At 41.7% G+C, this 21,799-nt stretch overlaps 1 protein-coding gene and 1 long non-coding RNA gene across 2 annotated transcripts in view; one reads left to right on the top strand and one right to left on the bottom strand.

The window, feature by feature from the left end:
• Positions 1 to 21,374, bottom strand: part of POLR3B (RNA polymerase III subunit B) — a 54,969-nt gene extending 33,595 nt beyond the window's left edge. The window contains exons 1-16 of the mRNA XM_033161547.1: positions 21,274 to 21,374; positions 19,567 to 19,599; positions 19,152 to 19,208; positions 18,991 to 19,055; positions 18,135 to 18,210; positions 17,553 to 17,653; positions 17,297 to 17,388; positions 16,590 to 16,707; positions 15,323 to 15,431; positions 9,742 to 9,864; positions 8,643 to 8,759; positions 7,803 to 7,937; positions 3,022 to 3,183; positions 2,539 to 2,739; positions 1,627 to 1,789; positions 1,151 to 1,304 (exon numbers count right to left, since the gene is read on the bottom strand). Coding sequence (XP_033017438.1) covers positions 1,151 to 1,304; positions 1,627 to 1,789; positions 2,539 to 2,739; positions 3,022 to 3,183; positions 7,803 to 7,937; positions 8,643 to 8,759; positions 9,742 to 9,864; positions 15,323 to 15,431; positions 16,590 to 16,707; positions 17,297 to 17,388; positions 17,553 to 17,653; positions 18,135 to 18,210; positions 18,991 to 19,055; positions 19,152 to 19,208; positions 19,567 to 19,599; positions 21,274 to 21,345 — 1,778 coding nt within the window. The 5' untranslated portion in view covers positions 21,346 to 21,374. The remainder of the gene's footprint in view (positions 1 to 1,150; positions 1,305 to 1,626; positions 1,790 to 2,538; positions 2,740 to 3,021; positions 3,184 to 7,802; positions 7,938 to 8,642; positions 8,760 to 9,741; positions 9,865 to 15,322; positions 15,432 to 16,589; positions 16,708 to 17,296; positions 17,389 to 17,552; positions 17,654 to 18,134; positions 18,211 to 18,990; positions 19,056 to 19,151; positions 19,209 to 19,566; positions 19,600 to 21,273) is intronic.
• Positions 5,469 to 7,140, top strand: LOC117053629. The gene is made up of 3 exons (XR_004427424.1): positions 5,469 to 5,508; positions 6,363 to 6,513; positions 7,125 to 7,140. It is a non-coding gene; the product is annotated as an uncharacterized LOC117053629 (long non-coding RNA).
• Positions 21,375 to 21,799: the final 425 nt, after the last annotated feature.

The raw sequence follows: 21,799 nt of genomic DNA, 5'->3' as shown, positions 1-21,799 counted from the left end.
GTTCCTTCTAGAGGAACAGTATTATGTAAGCTTGTCAATCAGTATAACAACATTTATTAAGCTTGTATATAAAAGGACAAGCCGAGTCAAGTTTATTACAGTATACCACACAGTAGACCTGAACACCAAAACAAATGCTGCTGTATGTAATGCAGCTGCTAATGCAATAACTAAGAAACATTAGCAAGGGAATAGGAGGGGTATAACATATTGATCAGTGAATACAGTATAACATTCCGTTGATATCACCTACCTAAGTCCAACTCCACGCTGGAGAACAAAAGTATAAAAAATTATTTGCTATTTGGCAGCATGGCTTTCAAGCAGGAGTGATTTTTCTAAAAGGCTTCTACCACAACCACCACACAGAAACACCGATACAAAGAATGGCATGCACAATTGAAACGTCAAGGGCTGTTTCTGTTTGGACAAGATGCTCTCGCAGTGTGCAGTAAATAACTGCAATATACTTGGGAATTCTACTCTAAGAGTCCACGCTAATAGTTCAGAGGCTAATTAGCACTTTTAAATGTTGAAGTGGATATCGGAACCACTGCAAAAGGATTACAAGGGGGTTGGGGAAAGCCACAGAAAAACCGGCAAAGCTTCTTAGTCACCCAGTGGCCCAGTTCAAACAGTTGTTCAAGGCTTCATAAACCATGGTTTGCAAAGCTGGGAATGAGCACTAGGACTTCTCTCCTCCTTCCAGTACTTGATGGCTTAGGGTTGTAAATCTTGACTTAAGCCAGAGTTCCCTGTTACATCTGAACTAGACTTAGTAGCAGTCAACTGGTTAACTTTGTTAACTCTGCTGTTAAACTAGATTTTCCCTGTTTGGGCCAAATGAGGAACTCTGCTATAATTCCAAGCCCAGATCTTCAAAATGAAGCTGGCATGTGATCGGAGGAGGCGAGCTCGTTTCTGGCTTAAAGCCTTGAACCATCATCCAAACTGGTCGAATATCAAATACACTGGTGCTGCCTTTTATTGCTTAAACATGCATCCTTCATGCTGGACCTTCTGGACAAAAAAGTGTTGTTTAGCAGTCACCTTGTCGAGTATGTACGAAACCTGTTCCTGGGGAATGAGCTGAACGAATATGATACTGCAGTTGCAGTCATTCAGGGAAGGTGTATTTCAAGTTCCTTACCTGCACAATCGTCCTCCATCGGAGGAAATATACACACATCTGTCAGTAAGATTTGTAGAGATTGAAACAAACTCGTTGATATAACCAGCTCTGCGCATTAGCCGAAATGTGTAGACAAGTTTCTGATGGTCTCGGATGACCCCGAGGATGTTGCCTGTTCAATAAAGCAATTATGTTAAGCACCTCCTTCTCCATTAACCCGCTATTGCACAACTTTGCCACCTTTCAGACAGAAGGAGCCAACTGTGGCTCTCAGTGGTTGTGAACAGCCTATGTTGCTGCCAGTCCTGTTCAATCTCACTCTTTCCTAGGACTTCAAGACTCAGAAGGCTGCAGTGCTAACATTTGTAAACCACACAGAAGTTTTATTTGCAATGAAGTGGTATACAAATTTTGACAAAAAAATAAAATAAAATTTTAATCTTCCACCTATACTTCTAGGCTAAACAACCCAGAAAATTTCAGAAGTGCCATACCGTTAAGGAAAACAAGGAACACATTTGGATAGGAAAGTTCTTCTCCGCACAAAAGGTTTACATCTTCTACTCCCAGGTTACCAGCTAATTTAATTATAGGACCATCTTCCATATCAGTCGTAATGTGAGTCATGAGTGCTAGGTTTTTAACCAAGCCACAGGCCTGAAAGGAAAAATAATAATAATGAAAAAAATACACACACAGTTAATTCATATAAAATTATGTTATTTATAGCCAAATAACCAGAAAAAGACAGCACAACTGCCTTATGTAATGAGAAGTGGATTTCCTCAACTCAAAACTGACCAATGACAAACAAGAGTTTAAGGAGTTGACTGGTCATCTAGAAAGCGACGTAATAGCCTTGACCTTAATCCAACAGAAAATCTGGAACCGATTAAAGAAACTTGTTAGTCAGAAGCAACCAAGGAATAAAGCACAATTGATAGAAGCAATCATACAATCTTAGTTTCACATGATAGCACCTGACAAACTAAAATCCTTGGTTCACTCCATGGGATGCCATTTTTAGGGCTGTAATTGCAGCAAAAGGTTTTCATACTAAGTCCTGACAGAAATGGTGAGAAGTTACGAAATATCATTTATTGTGGTTTTCTGTGTATGGCTGATTTTATTTGGCTATAACTTTTGATAGGATGAAGATAATCCAACCCAGCTTGTTGCATTATATTCTGCATTACATAATCTTTCTAATGATATGCAATATTTCAGTATTACATAATGGAATTATTCTAAAGAAGACTGGTGTTATGAGCCATCAAACCTCAGAAATACCCATTTTCCAAAAGGTTTCAACTATTTTGGCCACTAGTGCAATTGTTCAAGTTCAACTAATGCTTCAGCGTATCAAACTGTGATAGGGGAAAATAAATCAAGCTCATGGTTCTTACCTCTCCTTCAGGAGTGTCCGATGGGCACAGCATGCCCCACTGAGATGGCTGCAGAGATCGGGGACCACTCACTTTCCTAGTCTTTTCAAACTGAGAAGAGATCCTTGTCATCATCCCCAGAGCAGAAATATAGGACAGGCGAGACAATACTTGAGTCACACCCTGACGATCCATCTTGAATCTCTTCAGTGACCAATTCCCCTAAAAGTCAAGAATGACACAAATCTGTCAAAATGCAGTAGAGATTGTAACTACTTTTAAAAGTGGTAAAATAGTATATGAAAACAGATCAATCCATATTTGAAAACATGGATGAATCTTAACTGTAGTGGTAAAATAGCTTCAGCTTTCCGCCTGTCCCCCTGGTTTGGGGAAAATGTTCTCATGGGCCAAATGAGGACCCCCTGTCCAGCCTAATCAGGCCCATGGGCCAGAGATTACCCACTGTTCTCCTACCCCTTCCACAGCAAATTAAACACTTACAGTGGAGATGGCATTCACCATGCCATTGGTGATCTGATCTTGCCGCATGTGCTTAACTACATCAAACTGGGCAGCCCTCTGCTTGGGAATTACTTGATCAGCGATCTTTTTCAACTCAGAGTTAAATTTTTTGAACAAGTCTTCAAACAGAAGGGAAAGAAGCTGCAACAGAAAAAAGGAGATTTACAGCGGGAAGCAAGCAATGCATTTAGCGATGGAAGCCACGCTGGAGATGCATTAATTGGAGGGCCATTCCTTTACGTTGCTCATCCTGAAATAAGAATGGCACTTTTCACGATCTGACCAAATGACTGCAACATAAACAAATGATTCTAGTTCATGGGTAAAGTAGTAATCTGATTTTCAACAAGACAAAGTCAGAACTCTTTCAGCCTGTTCTTAAGAACACTTGAAATAAAACGGCTAAACTGTTATGTAAACGACACAGAAGTTCTATTGAAAAGTACTATAAAAGTAACTATAGCAAACAGATATAAAAAACAGCAGAATAAGCCTGTTTAAACCCTGGACCCTATAAACCTAACTGCTCATCTGCTGGCTCACCAAATGACATCTTTTAAATTTTAAATGTAGAGCTTTTTAAATAGATATGTCACATTACTATAGAAGAACTACCCTAACACATTTTTCATTTTCAGAATTGCTAACATATAGATAAGCTGTAAATGTCTCAGTAGCAAAAATGTGTTATGAAAATTGAACCTGGAGTAACTCCTTGAAGAACTATCAGTATGGGGAAAGGATGGTCCTCTCTAGTTTCTTAAATCTGTATTTGTTCTTTATTGAATTATTTCCTTCCAGCTATTTCTTTCACTTTACTATCATTTTTAACATCACACTCATCTTTTGGTTTTCTCTCCAATTAACCCATTCACATTTCACCCAACTTCTTCTAATGAACTCTAGTGGGAACTTAATCCATCTATAATTTTGCACTGCAAGCTGCACATGGATTGAAGGCCCACTCCCCACCCACCCCTGCTCCAAAGAAAAGCCTTTCCTGCATTCCCTAAAGAAGTATAAGCTCTAGAACTTGGCAATTCTATTCTAACTCTTGGTTTTTACAGCAGCTCTGGCAGGAAGACTAAAAATACAGCAGCTACCGAATGCCAAAAATACAAGTTCCCAGTATACAAAGCATTGTTAACTGCTAAACAAACTGGGTATTCAAGCAGGCCCTGTTAAGACATTCTGGAGTCTATTGCATTATTTAATTCCTGCATGGAATTAAACCAATTTAAAACTGTCTCTATTTTCGAAGACACATTAGCACTACCGTGCCCACCCCCATTGGCCGTGGGCCAGTAACTCAATCTACTCTCCCAATGAACATTTCCACTCTCTGTATTTGCCATCTTTTCATCATTATCATGTCCCTGCTGATTTGCAAAAAGCACAGACCTTTCTTTGCCTTCCATTGCATAACATAATTGTGAGAATTCATCTGATGACTAAAGTTGACATTATGTGGAATAGTAACTTGAATTTAGGTGAGCTATAATGATCTAGTTGGGAACTGTCACAGAGGTCAATCATGGGTCAATGGTAGATGGGTCTGTGTGTCAATTGCACATATCAACAACTACTCAAGACCAACGCTGGGCGCTGAGAGCTTTCCCCCTTTGATAGTCAATCTTCCTTGACATCACGCAAAACTGAGTTTCCCATGAGATAGTTCCTAAAGGATCACACAGTGGCAAGTAAATGGTCATCTACTAATGCAATTTCATCTGCAGAACCTCTGTGCAATGCAGATGCTTTACAGCACTTCCCCTAATACTAGAACATGAGGTCATCCAATGAAGTTGAACATTGGAAGATTCAGGACAGAGAAAAATACCCGATTCTTCATATAGCCCACAGTTAAAAAGTACAGAATTAGCTACCCCAGGATGCACTAATAGCCCACAAACTGGATGACTTTAAAGGGGGTTCAGGCAAATCCATCAAGGTTAAGGTTCTTAATGGCTGCTAGCCGTGATGGCTCTGAATTATCTCCAGTCTCAGAGGCAGCATGCCTCAGGAATACAAATGGAGAGAGTGCTAACACACTTGTCATTTCCTGCCTGTAGGCTTCCAATATTCTTTAGTCACTGTGAGAACAGGATCCTGAAGTTAGATCAGCCTTTGGTCTGATACAGAAGGGATCTTCTTATGGTCAGATTCTGAAGTGCACTTTGGGGAGAGGCCAATATGGCATGCCCTGGACGTTCACACATTACTTGCAGAGCTCTGGTTACTTTGAGGCTTGGGTACCTCCTGTATATTCTGGCGTATAAGACTACTTTTTAATCCAGGAAAAATCTTCTCAAAAGTCGGGGGTCGTCTTATACGCCGGGTGGAGAATCTGCGGTCGAGTATATCTCGAACTCTATATTTTAACTGGAAAAGTTGGGGGTCGTCTTATACACTGGAAAATGTGGTATGTGAATGCTATCAGAATGAATCTTCCCTGGATGAGCCTAGGTAAGCCACCGGAAGTTGCCTTATGATCCATCTAACTCACTACCGTCAACACTGACCAAGATAGGGGTCTTTCGGCTTAAAGTACTACTGAGTTATGGCCCTTCCCATATCTTTCTCTATATTTTAAACAAGTACTAGGAAAAGGACTGTATCATGGATGGCATAAAAGATTATTAAATAATTAGCATATATGTAACTTAAAATTTCAACACTGACTTCAGAAGAAGTCATGACTGAACACCATTTCCTGGCTCCTCCTGTTCAAAGTAATAAAGTTAGGTTAGGGGGATACGCTAACTTCTTGACATTTTTTATCCTAAAGCATTCCTTGGCTAATTCCAGTACACCCACAGGCTTTCTCTAAGAGCACAGCAAAGTTTCACAATAGCCCGTTTTTAGGTCAAGAGTAAGTGATTAAGGAGAGAACGGGATGGAATGCAAGTGATAATATTCATTTAATTTTTGTAGTGAACCCAGGGTCTTTCAGACAGGAGCATTGAAGAGCAAATTAAATTTGAGGGGTGGCGGCGGCGAAACATAAGGGAGAGGAACTGACAGCTCATCAATTGATTTCCATTGAAAATCCTGAGGAAAAAAATTAATAAAGTAGTTAAGCTGCTGAAATACAGTTTCACCAATTAGCTTAATGTCAGAGAATTCTAATTAGGCGCCTTGAGATTGCCATTTAGTGTTTAAGGCTTTAGAGTGCCAAATTCTCCTTTTCACACAAACTGGTTGCAAAATTAAAGACATTAGGCAGCCTTAATTATATTATCAGAACAGCTGGGATTAGTCAATCTCTGAAGTCAAGGCGGTTTTCTTTTGTCACAGGGTAAAAATCCCTTCCTTTCCAGGGTGCCGGATTTTGGTGCTGTTCCATATCTCACCCATACAAAGCAAGCTGAATTAGAAAGAAAGAAAGGGGAAAAAATGCCAAACAAACCCTGAGGACAAAGACGAGGGAAATGCTCGGCAAATAATGAACACATTAAGGAAAGAGAAAAGGTAGGTGAAAAGATTAAGCTTGGAATCGGTAGGTTTCGCTAACACCTCTGCTGGCACCTGGCCTGCCAAGCCTCTAGTGGGCAGAAAGACTAAGAGAAAGCTCTGTAAACCAGCTTGGCTAGCGGAAACAACTGTTATCTAAAGCTAAAGCACATTTCGTACTCCCTTGTCCCATGGGGTGTGAAATTAGCTGCTATTGTTTTCACACATTTTTATAGACACAATGCCTTTTATGTCTTCACATTGTGTGGACTGCTATGCTTTTCCTCCTCATACAGGAACAGTCTTTTTCATTCAAATTTTTAAGCAACAGGATTTTTAGCTCAGAAACACTACCAGAGGTAAGTGTGTGTGTGTGTGTGTGTGTGTGAGATAGGCTATTTGGAAATAAACTCTAGCTGAAAACACTGAGCAATAGGCTTAATGTGAGGTGTTCTATCGATTTGCAAAATACAGCCAAGCAAATGTCAATAATAGAAAAACACACACATAAGGGATAGAAGTCTGCTTTCAGATGTATTTTTAGGAAGCTAGACTAAACAGTTTAAACCGTTACACAACTCTCAACATATTTGGCATATGCCAGCATTTATGAACCTTTATCATTTCAGAATCACTAATCAACAGTAGTAATGTACGGAAGTGAGAGCTGGACCATCAAGAAGGCTGATCGCCGAAGAATTGATGCTTTTGAATTATGGTGCTGGAGGAGACTCTTGAGAGTCCCATGGACTGCAAGAAGATCAAACCTATCCATTCTCAAAGAAATCCGCCCTGAGTGCTCACTAGAAGGACAGATCCTGAAGTTGAGGCTCCAGTACTTTGGCCACCTCATGAGAAGAGAAGACTCCCTAGAAAAGACACTGATGTTGGGAAAGATGGAGGGCACAAGGAGAAGGGGACGACAGAGGATGAGATGGTTGGACAGTGTTCTTGAGGCGGCTGGCATGGGAGGCGGTGGGGGATAGGCATGCCTGGTGTGCTCTGGTCCATGGGGTCACGAAGAGTCGGACACGACTGAACAACAACAACAATCAACAGAACCCACCACGACAAGCTTAAAGCGTGTCTGAACCAAAAGCATCTGGGGAACACAACACACATGATTATTATTTTTTGCTGCACACTGAACCTGTGGCATCATTTGGGTTGACTTGGGCAAGATAAAGCAACCAACAAAAATAAATAACTAAATAACTAAATAAATAAATAACTAAATAAATAAATAAATAAAATGGTAACTCCATATCAATGTTTGCATGTTGTATAAAAAAACAGGATGGACTTACCTGTCCTGCCAACTCCAATCGTTTGTTTCCATAGTAGTCTCTGTCATCCACTTTGTTGTCCCCCTGAGCTAAAATCACTCTGCGGACCATCACAGCTGTATAAATGCACTTTGAGCGGAAATTGAACTCTTTTACCTGGAACACAGAAAAGGGGAGTACTGTAAACAGTTCCTAGTAAGGAACAGCTAGTCATTTGTCCAAAATCTACTACGTAAAAATGCAGCTTAGGTTAAACTCATTTTGCAGTTCTGTAATATTCCCCAGACTCAGAACAGTGTGGTAACATTTTCTCATTGCATTCATCCTTCCAAAAGCCCTATTAGGCTTTCACAATAGTTCTCATTTCATGAAGAGAAAGCAGAGATCAAGCAATAGCACCTCGCTTAAGAAGATCACTAGGTCAGTTTATGGCTAGATCACACATGCACGCACACACGCGCACACACAGATATGCACCCACTTCTGAATTTTACATAGTGTTCCCTCAACCCAACACCAGTAATCACAGGTTAGTGTGCAGAGAATCACATACAGAGCTGCCATACCCTACTGCTGCATGCAAAAATAATAATACTAATCAACACAAGCATTAGATGAGGAGCAGGAAATATCTGACTCCTTCTCTAATACACACAAAGAACTAACGACAGAACTAAGCAGCAGCTCTTCCTGATGATGAACAACAGGTGAAGATACAGTCACCCTCACAAGTTCACCATGGATTAGTGAAGGTGCTCTGCCAGAGGACGTTCAACCCACTCAGGTCTCGTATGGTAAGAATCCTATTTCAGCCCCCACACCCCTGGGCCTTGCCCCAAAATCTAAGATTCACGGTCGTACAGGAACATGAGCAAGAATGGTAGTTGCCAGCAGTTCTCTTGCTTCTTCCATCTTGGTTTTTTTGGGTCCTCCCCACATTCTTTGCCTTCTGACCTTATTTCCCAGATACTTCAATGCCTGTAAAGTGAAATCCAAATCCAAGTTAGCATAAACACTCTTCTTGGAAGTCTCTGCTTTCAGGGAATTACATATTACATATTACATTTTAACAACTGATGATTGTGTATTAACAAGATAATCAGCATGCCAAAACCTAAGTTTTGAAAATGTAAAACAAGACAGCAGAGTAAGATGCTTCTTTAATAAGATGAACAGTGAAAATGGACTAGGCCAATCTAGGGCTGGTATCTAACGAAGTAGACCTGTTAGCACAAGGATTTCTGTTTGCACCATAGAAATTCCTCTCCCTCTCCGCTCCTAGTAATTCCCCAGCACCTCCCCCAAATCTGCTCCAGAAGGCTGGGGTAACCCCTCAAACTGGTTTAGGGGGCATGTGGAGAGGAGGAAGTTCCGTTGCACAGCCAGAAGTCCCTGCACAAATGGAATTACTCTTTGGATACTGCCCAAAAGTACACAACTAACAATACTAACAATAATTTTATTTCCTAGTATGGTTTAACCTTCCATGAACAAAACCCCCATGTTCTGCTCGGTGGTCCTCCAGTGAAAAGGCTTAACACTTATGCTAATCATGCAAGCCAAAGTAGCATTTTATTAATAAAGAACTGGACTCTGAGAAGGAATGAAACAGGAAAGAAGAGCTACAGTCAAAATGTATAAAATGATCTCTTGAGGTCATGCCAATTATGCTGCTTACTCCCAAACCATTTCCCCGTCTTTTGCACCGTAATGTTCATCCTATGTCCACTTTTAGCCATGCTCAAAACTCTTCCACCTCAGTCTGAGTAATGCACAGATCAGCTCTCAGAGATGGACTTTCCTACTTAGAAAATAATTTTTTTCCAATCTACAGAAAGCAAAGGGGCTTGACAGACAGAGGACTGTGGCCAGTGCATTCTCTGAGCCGTTTCATCAGCTCACAACAGGCAAAACTAAGAAGCTATTCTCTTCTTAGATGGATGCTCGAAATGTCACACACCTGCATCTGTGTGAAAATCTGAGCTTTTTGGCACTCCTCCAAGCTGGGACCAAATGCTGCCATCACGTGCTCCTCTGTACCAATCATCTGCACAATCTCCTGGTCACTCTCGACGCCCATAGCCTAGAAGAGGGAAGAAAAATAAAAGGTAGAAAAGGAGAGAAAGAATGTTGGCTTGGTGCTAACTTGCTGGCATTTGCTTATGCTAATTTTGTCATTGTAGTCAGTATTACTTCTAAGACTTCTCTCAGAAACAGGGCCATCTGGCACTGGCAGCAGCACATACTCAAAGTATGGAATGGAAATCTTGATAAGCCAAAGCCACCGCAGCAGCAGGAAACACAAACGAAAGCAGCAGAGTAACGCTATTGGCAGCTCATTTGCAGAAGAAACCTCATATAGTTTAATATGAAGCAATGCTCTGCTATTTGTATGGGACAAATGCAACAGGGGAAGCCTGTTGAAGAGCTACAGGAAAGGAATGAATGGTATCTTTTTATACACACACCCTCTCTCTCAAGTTATGCAAACTTGCTAACGACTTTGTGCATAGCTGGTGATGATTAGCTCCCTTTTTCAGCAGTAGCTGCTCAATTAGGTGGTTCACAGGCTACCAACATTTGCTACTGAGCACTGTTGCCTGAAGGAGGGGTGACTTGGTGCTATTGAAGTAGAGAAGGTGCAGGGGGTTAGCATGCGCTGTGCAGGTGCATGGAACTCGTGAACATCATGTGGATGCTGCCAGCCAATCGGCAGCCTTGCACCTGTACCGTGCTGAATTAAAACCCCCCCCCCAATTTCTTCCATTGCCTCAAAATGCATTCTGGTAAGATTTCCCCAACCAAGCTCAATGTCAGCACAAGGCATCTTCAGGCAGCTGCTGGGGTCTCAACACCATGGCAGGTCCCACCATCACTGTGCTGAGGTCTGCTCCCTCAAGCTGAGAGTCAATGCTGTTCCATCGGGCCCCATATAAGGGTACTTGGAACCATTGTTTTAATTTCCCACAGTGTCAATGACACAGTGTCAGTCCGGTATATTGTCGGAAATTATAGAATCATGGAGTTGGAAGGGGCCCCAAGGGCCAAACCCCCTGCATTGCATTATAATGGCGGCAAGGCATAATAGTGGCTACATGTCTGCCTGCCCAAAGAATTTTTGCGAAGGTCACAAAATCCTGTCAATAACTGGCACAGGAGGGGACCCACTAGAGGGCACTTTGTCCAGGGCCCCTCAGCACCAGGCAGGTGCACTCAATCGCAGGCACTGGTAAATTGCCTCACAAGTTGCCTCTCATGGGTTGGGGAGAGGGAAAGGGAAGGCAAAGAAAAGGATTTCACACAGAAAGCCATCTTGAAAGCCATTTTATCTTTTTCCCCCCCACAGATCCTTAAGCACCAGGTTATAGCTGATATTGTAAAAGAGGCTTAATACGTTAAGAAAATGTTTAACAGGTTTAGAAAGGAAAATCTCCCCAATCTCTCTGTGAATAAAGTGTTCCAAGGCAGCAGCCAGCAGTGCGGGCCTTTGTACGTTCTAGATAATGCTAAAGCCTCTCCTTTCACGTATTTGTCTGGAGTTCTGCCATATCAAGAAACAGGGAATAAAGTCAATAACACCTTTTTTTGGCTGAGCTACAATATGCTTCTCAGAAGTTGTAAGGGTGAATTAATATTTCTGTTTAAACTAGGCATAACAAAGATACACCAGCGAATACGCAGTGTACTCTTGGGCTCACTGTAAACAGACAATGCACCTCCAAATCACATTCTCTTTAAATTGCATTAAATTCCTACCTAATTAAATGTCATCACTGGGCCTATTCCTTTTAGAAAGCATTCGCTGCTGCCATTGGCCCCTACAAAATGTTGTATAGGAAATTACACAGGTAGGGCATTTCAGAAGGCAGCAAATGGCAGTGCTGTGAAATGCATACTCCCAGAGCCTTGAAGATGTTCCAGACCCCACACAGCTAAGTGACAGTGGTGGTGCGCCAAACAGCTGATGTTCAAAGTAAGCCCCTTGCTTTAGCTGATTTTACTGCTGCTAACAACTCCACCTACAACACCCCTGGCCATGCAGCAAGTAGTTGAGGGTAGTAGAAGTTGTCCCTAATGCTCCAGCCGAGCATGTCAACGAAGGACTTTAAATAGTACTGCCTACAGCTTTGCCCTCTCCCTTGCAACTCCTTCCCCAGATAACAGACACAGACACGAGCAGGAGGCATCAGGCAGCTATAGCTGCTTTAGAGAACAGCTGGGGAACCTATTTGTCCTCCTGAAGTTTCTGGACTCCCCATAACCAGCATGGCCAATGGTCAATGATCATGCAACTGAGAGTCCAATATCATCTGGCTTCCCAAGCAGGTTTTCCATCCCTGCTTTAGATGAAAGCTTCCAGTCCCTTGGTCCCAGACTCCACAGACCCCCTAGCTACAAAACTATAGTCCTTGCTTCAGAATGTCACATTTTAAAGGCCATTCCGCATATTACACTGTATGTACACACATGCACATGCTGAGTATTCAGTTGCATTTGAACCAGTTGCATATACAAGGAATGGCAGCAGACTGCAGCTCCCTCCAGCACGTGAATGTGATAGCTTAGACGTGGCTTGCCATTCCAAGGGCGTGCAACTTACGAAGCAACTCTATTTATATTATTTATATTTCCATTATGTACCACTCAAAATGATTTGCGGCCATAAAAAAAGAACCCTGGGGTGGGAGTGCATGTGCTGAGCACCACACTGGAAGACGTGCACCAGTATAACAGCTTTCTAACAGTACTAGATATAGATCAGCGGTTCCCAACCGGTGTGCTGCAGACCCCTGGAAGACTGTGGAGTTATCCCAAGGGGTTTGTGAGTAATTCTCCTCCGGCCAGTGCTTGACTGATTTCCTCTGCTGCTCTCTTCACAACAGCATTTCCAGAACCGCTGCCTCCTTATTACTGATTGCATTCAGGTTCCTTAGTTCTGGCATTATTGGGGGTTGCTTCTGGGGTTTACTCAGATGAATTATGTGGATGGGAGTTGCCCTGTTCTTTTGGGGGGGGGTGCCAGCTTTTTTCTAATAATGATGATGGTGATGATTTTATTATTTATACCCCACCCATCTGACTGGATTGCCACAGCCACTCTGGATGGCTTCCATCATATATAAAGAACGGCTTAGGTCGTTTGAGGGAAGTAATTTTTGGGGCTGTCTGTTGTTCTGAGTAGCATTTGCTGCTCATGAGTGCTGGCTTATTACCCCAATGTACCCACCAATCAACAACCCAAGTAATTATCTCCAAAAGAGATTAAATATAAATGTATTTATTCACAAACATAAATTTGTTTATTTGTTTGTTTGTTTCCCTGGTATGCCCACTGATCAATTAATTCATTCAAAAGCTGTACAAGATAATTTATTTATAAATAAACATTAATTCATTTATTTCCCCAGTATACCCAATCAGCAGCCCAACTATTCAGTCAGATTGTACTAGATACAAACTTATTCATTTCCAAGTGAACTCAATTGAACTAATCCCCCAAAGAATTAAAATTAAGCTTTAATTGCCACCGGTATAATATATTCCTGCTTATAGAATCCTCAAGAAGGCACTCATGCTTTTTTCTAAAGTAAGGGGAGAAACGGCCTCAGGTAGGCTTTGGAGATTATTCCATTAGTTAAGTCTTGGAGAAGTGCACATGAAGTCTATGTAAAATGGTGGCAAAACTGGCCCTAGATTTTTACTCAGGGCTCCAGCTGATCCTCACCATATCAAACAAAAAAAAGTACAGGAAAATAATAAAAATGTTTATTCCAAACTCCTCCCGCACTAGTCAACTATAGTGTGCTGCAGAAATAAAATCACGTTGGTGTGTGTGTGTGTTGCTTCTACAAGCCTCGTGGTTTACAGACATTCTAAAACAGGCATGGGGAACATTTTGTGTCCTTTAAATTCTGCCAATGCCTCCAAGAAGAGCTCCACAGGATTGGCTCCTGTGAAGAGTACCTGATCGGAGCCAATCCCTGTCAAGAGTGGGGCTTGCTGTCAGCGCTGGATTTAAATCCAGCACCAAATGCCAGCCCTGCTTTTGGCAGAATTTTTTTGCAGTCACAACTTGGTGCCAATGGAAACATTTTTATAATTCTACTTGTACCACCAGATGTGTGGTTACAGTTGCAATAGGAAGAAGGGTTAGAAATTACTTCCCTATGCCGTACATTCCTAATTTTAAAAAATGTTATAAATGGGAGGAATTATTTTAAAGTATAATGTGATTGGGAGCAACACAAATTAGCATCCCGTGCAGTAGACCCTTAACCATTGTAGATGTTCTACCTTAAAATAGATAAGGTAGCAACCCTGTTCACAAACTCCACCCTGTTACATCCACGCAGCATTATTAACACAGTTAAGTTACGAGCAAGTGCTGCCCTCTTCTGGCAAATGCTTTGTGATCTTTTTAGGGTATTATTTGGCACAATCCCTAAAATCCTGTTCCAGCAGCTGAATACATTATATAAAATAGGAAATGAACTAAATATAGAACCAATATGACCAAGCCAACATTCTGGCCAATCGCTGGTGCTCTCACTGGGAACGATTCCAATCAAATCTTAAAGAAAAAAATCCACATGAAAAACTGCATTCTCTCAAGGTACGCATTCTCTCAAGGCATTCTGATACTATTTTTGAACCAAGAACTGTATAGGAAATTTCAGGAATTGTAAAAGCTCTGAAAAATTAAGTTCCAATCTGCACACAATTAAGTTCCAATCTGCAAATTGAAATCCTCAAACATCCCTGCCTGCAAATCACTTTTATTCCGCCCCCCATCTCCCCTACCCCTGCCTTTTCCTCCTTTTCCATTTTTCTTGGCTTAATTAAACCCAGACAAAAGTAATGCCAATTGTGCCAAAGATGAGCATCACATTATGTCAAGGTATAACCCAACACTTCAAGACTAGCAAATAAAAGTTTCCTACGGTGTAGAGCAGGGGTCAGCAACCTTTTCCAGCTGTGGGCCAGCCTACCATCCCTCAGACCATGTGGTGGGCCAGACTATATTTGGGGGGGGGGGGGAATGAACTAATTCCTATGCCCCACAAATAACCCAGAGATGCATTTTAAATAAAAGGACACATTCTACTCATGTAAAAACACGCTGATTCCCGGACCGTCCGCGGGCTGGATTGAGAAGGCGATTGGGCCGCATCTGGCCCACGGGCCTTAGGTTGCCTACCCCTGGTGTAGAGCAAACATCTAAAAGAAACTTGCACATAGACAAAGAACAAAAAAATGTGACTCTTAACCTCAGGGTTGTAGGTTTGAGGTCCATGTTGGGCAAAAATAATTCTGCATTGCAGGGGCTAAACTAAATGACCCTTGTGGCTGCTTTCAGCTCTAAAATTCTATGATTCTATTATTTCCCCCTTTATACTAAGTATTGGAGTTCTTCTATAAACTGTTCTAAGGTTGCAATCTTATACAGACTTACCTGTGAGAAAGCCCCACTGAACTCACTGACATGTACAGGATTGTACTCCAAGCACTGATAATGGAGATTGTTCTTTTAAAAAAATTACCTTGAAGATTATTGCAATGGGAATATCTTCCGACAGGGTGTTATGCTTAAGGTAAAATCTTCCTTGCTTCACAGTTATATTAGTTCTGCTCTTCTTTTCATGAGTAGAACTACACATTTGTAAAAAGAAAAGGAATGACCTCATTAATTCTACAAACCCTGACAGCGTGGGGGAAAACTTATTATGGCTTTTAAAAAAACAGTATCTTGTACATCAGAACACAGGATTGCTAAAGTTTTTTTGTGCATAAAACTTGGGATCTTATCACTGTGCCAACCTCTTTCCAATTCATGTCTTCTTTGATTGCAAACCTGTAAACCAGGGAAGGGGAACCTATCATCCTCCAGATGCTGCTGGCCATACTGGTTGGGGCTGAATGGAGCTGGAGTCCAATAACATCTGGAGGGCCATCTGTTCTCCACCCCTACTGTAAGCGGTTATCTATTCTGTCTTTTGTACCATATTTCATTCTTGGTTTGTAGGGATTAAATAAATAATTTTGTCTGACTAACTGCCGGTGTTTTCAGAACACAGGCATGTTGCATTTTTCGGAGCACTTAAAATACAGCAAACTTTGCATTTTCTACTGATCCACTTATTTTAGACTAACTAGAATGGTTCCCCCCACCCACAAAGCTTTGGTTGAACTTCTGCTCTGTTATTTTTAAGGACCAAGTTGCAAACATTTGGAATTACGTTTAACAAATGGTTACCAAATGTGCATAAAATACATATTCAAACACAAGGCTCTTTCTATTATCTTTGTACGAGCGTACAACTAGTTCTGTACACTCAGTGGAACTTTGAACTCATGTTTCTCAAACTCACCCCGCCACCACAATGAAACATAGAAAGCCGCTTTTTCAGTTAAGAAATGTTCAAAAGCAGTTTGTTATATGGCACTGAGCAGGGTGCCACTTTTTTCAAAGAAAAAAAGTGGGGAATCTGTGTGGTGCAGTGGTTAATGTGTTGGACTAAGACCAGGGAAGTGTAGGTTCAAATCCCCGCTCAGCCATGAAACTTCACTGAGTGACCTTGGGCCAATCATGTTCTCTCAGCCTAACTTTCCTCGCGTAGTTGCTGTGAGGACTGTGAGGATAAATGGAGAAGGGAGAAAGCTGTGTATGCCACCTTTGAGGAAAAGTAGGGCATAAATAGCATCATACTAGGCCATGTCCAGACTCCTGGCTGTGCCTAAAGTAATTATTTTGATCCCAGCCATGGTATCACAGGAAACCAGCCTGCCATTACTAAGGAGTTATTTTACCTGGTAACTGATGCGCCAACCGTCCCTTTTCTGTCAGCTTCCACAATTATTCTGTTTTTCGATAACTGCTCTTGAATAAGAATTACCTTCTCTACACCTTTGACAATGAAGTAGCCACCTGTCCAATGGAGAATGGAAAATCTCGATTGACATTAGTTTTAAACATTAATCGACACAATGGACTTTGCAAACCTCTGAAATGTACATTTTTGCTTTGTCAACTACACTGGCCTGCAGTTTTTAGTGAGGAAATCTCTGAATCCACTTGTAATTGCAGAGACTGCTATACAATGCTATACAATGGCTTCAGTAAACCGAAGAAGGCACCTTAATGCATGGACCTACTTCCCTCAGTATGAACTTAAGATGGCTATCTAGTGAAATTCTCCATTGTGCTATCATGACCTCCTGAAACCAGAAGCGGCATAGATAAAGTCTTGGAAGATTCCAGGAATACTTGGGAAATCTGTACAGCAACTAGGTCACAAGGCTTGCAGCTACCAACGGTACTTCCCTGTCCCTGGGTGGGAACCTTAGTAAACTGCTCTAATCAAAGCAGAAACTTCATGAAGACCCCTCTACAGTCTGAAAATCTCTCATTCCATAATCTGTAGTGGCTCATGTTTTAGAAGGCTCCATTGAGTAACATAGTAAAAGGGATCACAACTCATTCAAAAGGAACAAACACTATTAGAAAATGTTGTTACCTGGATCTAAAGGGCATTCATTAAGCTTGGCAAATTCTGCTGGAGTTTTTCCAGTAAGAACGCAATTGGAACTGCGCAACATTATTGGCATCCTGCAAGAACACCAAAGTAAAAATTACCTTGCAGGCTCAGAGTACAGGCTGGATTGTCCTCTTTGATTAAAAGCAAAACAAGTCTCTCACATTTTATCACAGCAATTAACACAGAATCTAACCAACACACAAAAGTAGTATTTATCTTTATATTGGTATCTTACCTGCCAACAGGTAATGCATTGCGAATAATCCTCTGGCTACCTCGAGTGTACTCAATGTCTACTGTAATTGGGGCAGAATAGGTCATATCTCTCAAGCGACACTTAAAAAGAAGAGCCACACGGTTAAATATTTTCCAGGTGGAACACAACACTCCTTTGCAGTCCCCATATTTGTTCTTTTTCCAATCCTCGATCATTAAAAATCCCAGAGACTAAAATTTATTTGCTAGATTTTTTTCTTAAGTTACTGCAAAGAAGCAAGTCTATATATTGTAACACACACAGCACATGCAAGTCCTCCCTCAGATGAGACATGGTAGCTTCTCTCTCCAAGGATCTGACTATTTTCAGCAGTGAAAAATCTAACCTAATCTTGCAGGTGCATCAGACATCAATATACAATTAACAACTGAATACAAAATATGAGTAACAAAAATGCACCATGCAACAATAGTATGACATAATATGCGACATAATATGACCAAAAATCAGTCACAGTTCTTTCATAGTCATCAATTACAACAAGAAGCTCAATTAGCTGGTTCACACAAAGGTACAAAAAGGATGAGTACATGCAAATACCTCATGAGGAGAAACAGGTCTTGTTACATTAAAGCTTTCTTCAACATCTGGAGTACCCACATATATATTGAGGTATCTGCAATGTAAGACCCAACATAAAAATGGGATACAACCCAGTTGCCCAAACATGCAACTCACATTCCATTTTGTTAAACCTTTGGTTTGCTAAAAACCAATGAGAAATATATAAGAACCATAATCTTAATGGGAGCAAATAAAGGGATAGTTTCCCCTTAGCTATACAAGTGCTCACCAGATTCTGCTGGAAAAATGGGAAGATTCCTGGGCTGACATCTTTCTTAGTACAGAACCAAAAGATGGGGGGGGGGACCCTCTTAACAGCAGATTTGAGGAATTAATGGCCCTCCAGATATCCCTGAACTGCAACTCTCATCCGTCTCAGCAAGCAGGGCCAATGGCCTGGGATGATGGGAGCTACAGTTCAGCAACATCTGGAGAGCCAAAGGTTCCCCACATCTGTTAACAGTAAGGCAAGAGTATCATTTAAGATGGGTTGTGTGCATGTCCATGAAGCAGAAAGGGCAGCCTACTTGTAAGTAGGAATGAAGCCTAAAGATAAATGTAACCTAAACCAAACTTCAGAAAAGGACATAATGGACCATATTGCAATTGAATCCTATTCAGTTGGATCCCTGACACCACAGATCATTTTGTACATTTATGCTGCTCCACACAGGATTTCCACTACCTCAAGGGCTTTATTAAATTAAAATGGATTAACCCAAGGACTAAGGGCTACTCAGAAAGTACATCAGGATATTCAAGCACAAAGCTCCTATGTCAGTTGTCCACCCACATTCTCTGTCACCACCACCAAAATCAAAGTCAGACTTACTTTAAGTACCACATTGGGTCAGCATCACTTGTAATTTTCTCATTGGCTTTCATTATTTTCTTAATCTGGAAATAAAAGAAGTCTAAGTCTACACATTGCTGAAGGGCATGCAATTTATAACACGTGTTGTTCTTTCTGACGTTGCTTAAAAAAAAGCTTACCTCTACATTGATGAAATAATTGAATGAATCTATGTGCTGCTTTACAAGACCTTTCACCTAAAATAATCACAAAGGAAGATTACCTGGGGTATTAAAAAGAAAGAAAAAGAAAAAAAAGCCCAGAACAAAAACATCCAAATGCATAAAGAGAGACATCATTTAATTAGCACTCAAAATAAAATTTACCATCCAAATTTTAAACATCACTCATGAAAACCAATTTTCCAACCAACTCAAAGAATGAATTTATGCTTCCTAAAAGAAGGGCACTTACATGACTGAAAATGTACACCGGCTATATTCAGTGCTTGCAGTACTTATCATTAATGAAAACAATGAGAATATCTCAGATTTTCATTTTCAATTTACTAAAACCTGTAAATGCCACCAATGGCAGCTACACAAATATACTAACCTTCAGAAATGCTGGAAGTAATCTCCATTTTTCCTGAAAACAAAGGTATAGCATAAAACAACTTTTAAAAGATGGGGAATCGATTTTCAAGAAGCTAAACAGGTATATACTCTTCTATGTAAAATGCTTAGTTCACTTGTAGGGTGATATTGATCTTATTAGCAGTACAGTGGTACCTCGGGTTACATACACTTCAGGTTACATACTCCGCTAACCCAGAAATAATGCTTCAGGTTAAGAATTTTGCTTCAGGATAAGAACAGAAATCGTGCTCTGGCGGCGCAGACACAGCGGGAGTCCCCATTAGCTAAAGTGGTGCTTCAGGTTAAGAACAGTTTCAGGTTAAGAACGGACCTCCGGAACAAATTAAGTACGTAACCAGAGGTACCACTGTAATAACACTTTTTAGATCATCAAGCAAGCTCTTAAAGTCAATAACTCTAAGTCACAGATGTGGATGACTGAGGTTTAATTATTTAGTATGTCCATTTGTGTCGTCTTCTCTTCCATCATGGAATTCAAGGCAATGTACATAGCTTACATTACTGGCAGCACATCTCCAGGGTTTCAGGCAAGGGTCTCTCCCAGCTGTACTTAAAGATGCTGGGGATCAAACCTGGGACATTCTGCATGCAAAGCAGATGCTCTACCACTGAGCTATGGCCCTCCTGCTAAATTGCATAATAACCCATTAAGCCAAAGAGAAACCAGTTCAGTCCTTGCACTTTAGCCCCTCTCTTCTAGAGCCCCTGAAACTTCTCATCAAACTTCAATACCTAGGAAGCTATCGGCCATAGGAGATCCAGAACAGCAGAATCACAAAGAGAGATGGCAATGCTTTCAGGCTTTTGTCTATGTGTGCTACAGTAACGTTTCTTCCTTTTTTAATGTGTATTTTTATTTGCTAGCATAGCAAACATTATCCGGACAGCGTCCATGTGACAAGAGCAGATGGAAGTGCCTTGTGCCACTCGGATTAACAGGTAAGTAGCAGCAAGGACAATGCCCCATCTCCCACCAACAAGTTCGCCAAAATAGCTTAAAGAAGATTAAGGAAGTCCAAGGTATCTGATTAAGGTATCTGAAGAAGTGTCCATGCACACGAAAGCTCATACCAAGAACAAACTCAGTTGGTCTCTAAGGTGCTACTGGAAAGAATTTTCTATTTTGTTTCGACTATGGCAGACCAGCACGGCTACCCACCTGTAACCAAGTCTTACTAATCACTACTACAGTATATTGAAAGGGGGAAACACCAGTTCATCTGATGCGCAGATACAATAGGGATATGGACCATGTGACCACCCAGAGGCTATTGGACTCCAACTCCCATCAGCCCCACCCAGCATGGCAAACGGGCAGGGAAGATGGGAGCTGGAGTCTTAAAAAAAAAAAAAAAAGCAGCATCTGGGCGTCCACAGGTTCCCCATCCCAACACTACCCTGGGACCCGCCAACCGATTTGTTCTTGCTGTATCCCAGAAACGGGGAAGAGAGTGTCAGGCGAGTGAAAGGGGAGCTCTGCGCATGTGCTCCCTTCCTCTGCCTCGGAGGCCAAACAAAGACCCGAAAGAGCCGTAGCCGGAAGCCAGGGCGCGCGTCCCCCTGAAGCCGCACAGAGGCGTCGTACTTATTTTTCCACAGCGAGGAGGAGCCTCGGCAGCCAAGGCGCCGCCCCCCTCTCTCCCCTGCTTCGTTCTCTTCTCACCTCCACCGTGTTTACGGGAGCCGCCGCTTGCTCCGGAGTAGAAGCTCCCAGCTCCGCCGCTAGCGTCTCCATGCCAGAAAGAAACAGCCAGTCCGAGGGGGACGGACGGGGAGGACGACGAAAGCCCGGCCTGCACTATGCAGAGCGCACCGAGTACGGCTGTGAAACATGTCCCCAGATGCAACTGGGCCCGCAGCGCAGAGGTTCCGCCGCAGAAGTGATCCGTCTTTGCCTAAAGCGCTGCTTGGCCAGGAGCGAGTGTGGAAACGCCTAATGATGAACGCCAGAATTTCTCTTTACAGCTCAGCTTTCCTCAAAACCGATCCCTTAACTGAGGAAGCTTCTTCCTGTCCCCCTTTTCCTAACACACACGAAATTGTGGCACGTCTTATGTCTCTCGAATACGTTCCGGTGTAAGGTAAAGGTAAATGCGTATAAGGTAAAGGTGTAAGGTAAAGGTGTACAGTAAAGGTAAAGGTAAATCAGCATCGAAATGGATGAATACAACCTAAAAGCTTTTTGGTGG

This window comes from Lacerta agilis, chromosome 10 (assembly GCF_009819535.1).
Source record: "Lacerta agilis isolate rLacAgi1 chromosome 10, rLacAgi1.pri, whole genome shotgun sequence".
Taxonomy (NCBI): domain Eukaryota; kingdom Metazoa; phylum Chordata; class Lepidosauria; order Squamata; family Lacertidae; genus Lacerta; species Lacerta agilis.
This window is presented reverse-complemented; position numbering and strand designations above follow the sequence as displayed.